The 6385-nt window shown below is 41.1% G+C and overlaps 1 protein-coding gene across 1 annotated transcript; it reads left to right on the top strand.

The window, feature by feature from the left end:
* The first annotated feature begins 411 nt into the window (after window positions 1-411).
* OR11G7 (olfactory receptor family 11 subfamily G member 7) lies at window positions 412-1353 on the top strand. The gene has a single exon (NM_001390381.1). It carries the CDS (start codon window positions 412-414, stop codon window positions 1351-1353), a length of 942 nt encoding a protein of 313 aa, NP_001377310.1.
* Window positions 1354-6385: the final 5032 nt, after the last annotated feature.

The raw sequence follows: 6385 nt of genomic DNA, 5'->3' as shown, positions 1-6385 counted from the left end.
CTGCATTAGGTGACAACTCAAGGAGTACATAGGAAATGCAGTTTTCCACTCATAAGGAAATTACAGAAACCCTTCTAAATGCAAGATCATGTACGTCCCCAGTCATCACCGTGACACTACTGTTTGACATACCAATAACTTCAGCCTGCCCTTAAGAAGGTGTTTGCCAAGAAGAACAATAACTTGATATATTACACATTGCATTCTCCTACTGGGATAAGCTACATGAGGTATGGGTTTTAATCTCTTGTGTTCATTGCTGTATCCCCAGTATCTAAAAGTAAACACTCAATTATAATGAATTAATAACAAGTAAATAAATCTCAGTTTCATGTTGGGACAAAGAAAATGAAGCTCCTCTGCTATTCCAGGGATATTCAGTAATTATGACCTTTCACAGCTCACAGACCCATGAAAATCTCCAACACCTTCAACAATTCCAGCACCATCACTGGCTTCATCCTCCTGGGCTTCCCTTGCCCCAGGGAGGGGCAGATTCTCCTCTTTGTGCTCTTCTCTGCTGTCTACCTCCTGACCCTCATGGGCAACGGTTCTATCATCTGTGCTGTGTGCTGGGATCAGAGACTCCACACTCCCATGTACATCCTGCTCGCAAACTTCTCCTTCCTGGAGATCTGGTATGTCACCTCCACTGTCCCCAACATGTTGGCAAACTTCCTCTCTGACAACAAGCTCATCTCCTTCTCTGGGTGCTTTCTCCAGTTCTACTTTTTCTTCTCCCTGGGTTCTACAGAATGCTTTTTCTTGGCTATTATGGCATTTGATCGATACCTTGCCATCTGCTGGCCTCTACACTACTCCACTCTCATGACTGGACGTCTCTGCACCAATCTTGTGATCAGCTGTTGGGTACTTGGTTTCCTCTGGTTCCCAGTCCCAATCATCATCATTTCCCAAATGTCCTTCTGTGGATCCAGGATTATTGACCATTTCCTGTGTGACCCAGGTCCTCTTCTAGCACTCACCTGTGCTAGAACCTCAGTAATGGAATTTTTTTGGGCAATCATAAGTTCTCTCCTCTTATTTATTCCTTTTCTCTGCATCATGGGGTCCTATGCTCTGGTCTTGAGAGCTGTATTGAAAGTCCCTTCAGCAGCTGGACAAAGGAAAGCTTTCTCCACCTGTGGGTATCATCTGGCTGTGGTCTCACTCTTCTATGGTTCAGTGATGGTCATGTATTTGAGCCCAACATCTGAGCATGATGCTGGAATACAGAAGCTTGTGACTCTGTTTTATTCTGTGGGAACCCCACTCATTAATCCTGTGATCTACAGTCTGAGGAACAAAGATATAAAATACGCCCTGCAGAAATTTCTGGAAATACAGAAATAAGAAACGTGATCAAAAAACAAAAGGGGAAATCTCTGGGCAACTGGGCTGTCTTTATACTTTTCCAGGTTAAAAAGTCTTAAGTAAATAGCTAGTACCAACTCCATGTACATGAGTCTGAGTAAACTCTGGGAGTTGGTGATAGATAGGGAGGCCTGGAGTGCTGCAGTCCATAGGGTTGCAAAGAGTCAGACATGACTGAGTGACTGAACTGAACTGAACACTTCGAGAATTGTTCATCCTATTATTGAACCTATTCATCATGGCTATTCGTACTTTTCCCAAAATTTTTAGGAGAAAGGACTCAGAGACTTTATCCAACCTCCTCATTCTGCAGATTAAAAAGCTGAAGAATGGAAAATTTGAGTGATTTGCTCTGGTAATAACATTAAAATGCTTAGAAAAATCTTTGTACTTCTTATTCTACTCATAAAGAGAGAAATACATAATAAACTATAAGAGAGTATTGGAGGGTTTGGCCAATGATGTACAGCCATCAAATATTCTTTCATCTAAGAAGGGAAAACATAAAAGTCTAAACTGGTACAACTTCTACTTAGGACATTGCAAACAATTTCAGAAAATTAAAAATTCACATACCCATTCCCAGCAATTGCAATCACTCCTAGATACTCAATCTACAGATATAATCATACATATGTGAAAAATGCATTTTTATAAACCACTCAAATGCCTATTTATTGAGGCATATTTCAATATGTATCGGAGAAGGCAATGGCACCCTACTCCAGTACTCTTGCCTGGAAAATCCATGGACGGAGGAGCCTGGTAGGCTGCAGTCCATGGGGTTGCTAAGAGTCGGACACGACTGAGCGACTTCACTTTCACTTTTTATTTTCATGCATTGGAGAAGGAAATGGCAACCCACTCCAATGTTCTTGCCTGGAGAATCCCAGGGAGAGAGGAGCCTAATGGGCTGCTGTCTATGGGGTCGCACAGAGTCGGACACGACTGAAGTGACTTAGCATCAATATGTATGACATTCATGCAATGGAATACGATGTAGCATTTCTTAAATGAGAGAATTTTAGATATACAGATATGGAAATACCTCCAACTTATATTTGTTATTAAGTGAATAAATGATGCATAGCATGTAAGTTGTCATTTACTGATGAGATTATAAATTTTTCCTCACGGTTTAAAAAAAAGGAATATCTTTCATAAGATAAATAAGAAACCTAACCATGGTTTCATTTGGCAAGAGGATGTCTTAAATTCAAGAGAAGGAAAAAAGACTTATTTTCACTCTTTGGTATCTTTGAAACAAAATTTTATAGGTAATAATGATAGCTCTACTGGTAAGTTTTCTGAGAACTGGAGCCTAAGAAACAGTCTCCCACAATTCCTGGGTTTTTGGGGAATCTATGGCAAGGCACAGGCTGTCTCCAATGCAAACAAAGGAGCCAGGACCCAAAACCCCACAAACATCATTTCATTCAGCCTTCTAGGTTCTGGAAGGAAAATATGGGAAATTATTTTGTTCTCTGAAGATGTTTTTCAATTTCAAAATTGGGAAAGGAGTACATCAAGGCTGTTTATCGTCACCCTGCTTATATAACTTATGCGCAGAGTACATCATGCAAAATGCCAGGCTGGATGAAGCACAAGCTGGAATCAAGATTGCCCGGAGAAATATCAATAACCTCAGATAGGCAGATAACACCACCCTTATGGCAGAAAGCAAAGAAGAGCTAAAGAGCCTCTTGATGAAAGTGAAAGACAGCAGTGAAATAGATTACTTAAAACTCAACATTCAGAAAAAGAAGATCATGGCATCTGGTCCCATCACTTTATGGCAAATAGATAGGGAAACAAAGGAAATAGTGACAGACTTTATTTTTTGGGCTCCAAAATCACTGCAGATGGTGACTGCAGCCCATGAAATTAAAAGAAACTTTCTCCTTGGAAGAAAAGCTATGACAAACATAGCTGCATATTATAAAGCAGAGACATTACTTCACCAACAAAGATCCATCTAGTCAAGGCTACGGTTTTCCTAGTTGTCATGTATGGAAGTGAGAGTTGGACCATAAGGAAGGCTGAGAGAAAAAGAATTTATTCTTTTGAACTGTGGTGTTGGAGAAGATTCTTGAGAGTCCCTTGGACTGCACGGAGATCAAACCATTCAATTCAAAAGGAAATAAATCCTGAATATTCATTGGAAGGACTGATGCTGCAGCTGAAGCTCCAATACTTTGGCCACCTGATGCAAAGAACTGACTCATTGGAAAAGACCCTGATGCTGGGAAGGATTGAAGGCGGGAGGACAAGGGGATGACAGAGGATGAGATGGTTGGATGGCATCACTGACTCAATGGACATGAGCCTGAGCAAGCTCCGGGACATGGTGATGGACAGGAAAGCCGGGCGTGCTGCAGTCCATGGGGTCGCAGAGTCGGACACAACTGAGCAACTGAACAACAACTGAAGATGTGTGGGAGGAAATAAACTTTAAGTGTTTTTTAAAGTGTTCACCTAGTTCCACCAGGTGGCACTAACGGTAAAGAACCCACCTGCCAATGTAGGAGACCTGGGAGACTTGCATTCAGTCCCTGGGTGTGGAAGATCCTCTGGAGGAGGGCATGACAACTCACTCCAGTATTCTTGCCTGGAGAATCCCATTGACAGAGGAATCTGTCCCTGGTGGCTACAGTTCAGTTCAGTTCAGTTCAGTTGCTCAGTCGAGTCTGACTCTTTGCGACCCCATGAATTGCAGCACGCCAGGCCTCTCTGTCCATCACCAACTCCCAGAGTTCACTCAGACTCACGTCCATCGAGTCAGTGATGCCATCCAGCCATCTCATCCTCTCTCGTCCCCTTCTCCTCCCGCCTCCAATCCCTCCCAGCATCAGAGTCTTTTCCAATGAGTCAACTCTTCGCATGAGGTAGCCAAACTACAAAAAACAGCCACCCAAAAAATAAAGTCTGACACTGTTTCCACTGTTTCCTCATCTCTTTCCCATAAAGTGATGGGACCGGATGCCGTGATCTTAGTTTTCTGAATGTTGAGCTTTAAGCCAACTTTTTCACTCTCCTCTTTCACTTTCATCAAGAGGCTTTTGAGTTCCTCTTCACTTTCTGCCATAAGGGTGGTGTCATCTGCATATCTGAGGTTATTGATATTTCTCCTGGCAATCTTGATTCCAGCTCGTGCTTTTTGCAGCCCAGCATTTCTCATGATGAATGCCAAAGAATGCTCAAACTACCGCACAATTGCACTCTTCTCACACGCTAGTAAAGTAATGCTCAAAATTCTCCAAGCCAGGCTTCAGCAATATATGAACTGTGAACTTCCAGATGTTCAAGCTGCTTTTAGAAAAGGCAGAGGAAACAGAGATCAAATTGCCAACATCCGCTGGATCATGGAAAAAGCAAGAGAGTTCCAGAAAAACATCTATTTCTGCTTTACTGACTATGCCAAAGCCTTTGACTGTGTGGGTCACAATAAACTGTGGAAAATTCTGAAAGAGATGGGAATACCAGACGACCTGACCCGCCTCTTGAGAAACCTATATGCAGGTCAGGAAGCAACAGTTAGAACTGGCCACGGAACAACAGACTGGTTCCAAATAGGAAAAGGAGTACATCAAGGCTGTGTATTGTCACCCTGCTTATTTAACTTATATGCAGAGAACATCATGAGAAACACTGGGCTGGGTACAGTTCACAGGGTCGCAGAGTCGGACACAACTGAAACGACTTAGCATGCATGTAAAGTGTTAATTGGTCTAGTGTCAGGGCTATTATATTTACATTCCTTATTATTCACTAGTTCATTAAAAGCATTTAGTGAATACTTGTAATACATCAAGTATATATCTAGGAAATGAATCAGATAAGTCAGTAAATCACATTTCAGTCCCTCATGGACAGTCCCTCATGGACAGTCTAGGATGAGAAAAAATTAAACTGTGAAATGTGCTATGACCAAGAAAAAGATTTGTTGTTACAGGGTCAACTAGGGAACAGTCTATGCAAACAGTGGAGAGGTAAGTGGTGAGAGAGCAGGAGAATGAAGTATTTCACACAGGTAACTATGGCTCATGGACTACAGGGGAAAGGTAAAGATCAGGTGTGTCCCTGATAGACATTCATAGAAAGGGTCTCTGAGCCTCTTAAAGAAAACCTGTCTCATGGTTTACAGTTTATTGCTACTACAAGCAAAAGATTTCTAACTGTATTATATGACAAAATAATTATTTTATCATATAAATATGATATAATAATAGTGTATTATATGATTTCCCTGAGGGTAGGAAGCAGGAAAGCTGAAAATTGCTTCAGCTCTTTGCACAGCAGCTTACATTCAGCATTTTATCTCAAATGCATTTGTAACATAGTAATTGTTTGATAATAGAATCCCGATTTTCTTTCTTATTTACATAATACTTGTTTATTTTAAACATTTATTTTTTTAATTGAATAATTTCTTTATGGAATTTTGTTGTTTTCTGTCAAACCTCAACATGAATCAGCCATAGGTATACATATATCCTCTCCCTTTTGAACCTCCCTCCCACCTCCTGCCCCATCTCACCCCTCTAGGTTAATACAGAGCCCCTGTTTGAGTTTCCTGAGCCATACGGCAAATTCCCATTGGCTATCTATTTTACTTATGGTAATGTAAGTTTCCATGTTAACTTTTTCCATGCATCTCACCCTCTCCTCCCCTCTCCCCATGTTCATAAGTCTATTCCCTATGTCTATTTCTCCACTACTCTCCTGTAAATAAATTCTTCAGTACCATTTTTCTAGATTCTGTATATATGTGTTAGAATACGGTGTTTATCTTTCTCTTTCTGACTCACTTCACTCTGCATAATAGGTTCTAAGTTCATCCACCTCATCAGAACTGACTCAAATGTGTTCCTTTTTATGGCTGAGTAATATTCCATTGTGTGTATGTACCACAACTTCTTCATCCATTCATCCGTCAGTGGACATCTAGGTTGCTTCCATGTTCTAGCTATTGTTAATAGTGCTGCAATGAGCAGCACTGTTTACTGCACAT

Source organism: Bos taurus, chromosome 10 (genome assembly GCF_002263795.3).
Source record: "Bos taurus isolate L1 Dominette 01449 registration number 42190680 breed Hereford chromosome 10, ARS-UCD2.0, whole genome shotgun sequence".
Lineage (NCBI taxonomy): Eukaryota > Metazoa > Chordata > Mammalia > Artiodactyla > Bovidae > Bos > Bos taurus.
Note: the sequence above shows the minus strand (reverse complement) of the source record. Positions and strands in the feature narration are given on the sequence as shown.

Bases quoted from the DNA above. Each gene is read 5' to 3' on its own strand.
- OR11G7 (NM_001390381.1), top strand. From the start codon at position 412: ATGAAAATCTCCAACACCTTCAACAATTCCAGCACCATCACTGGCTTC.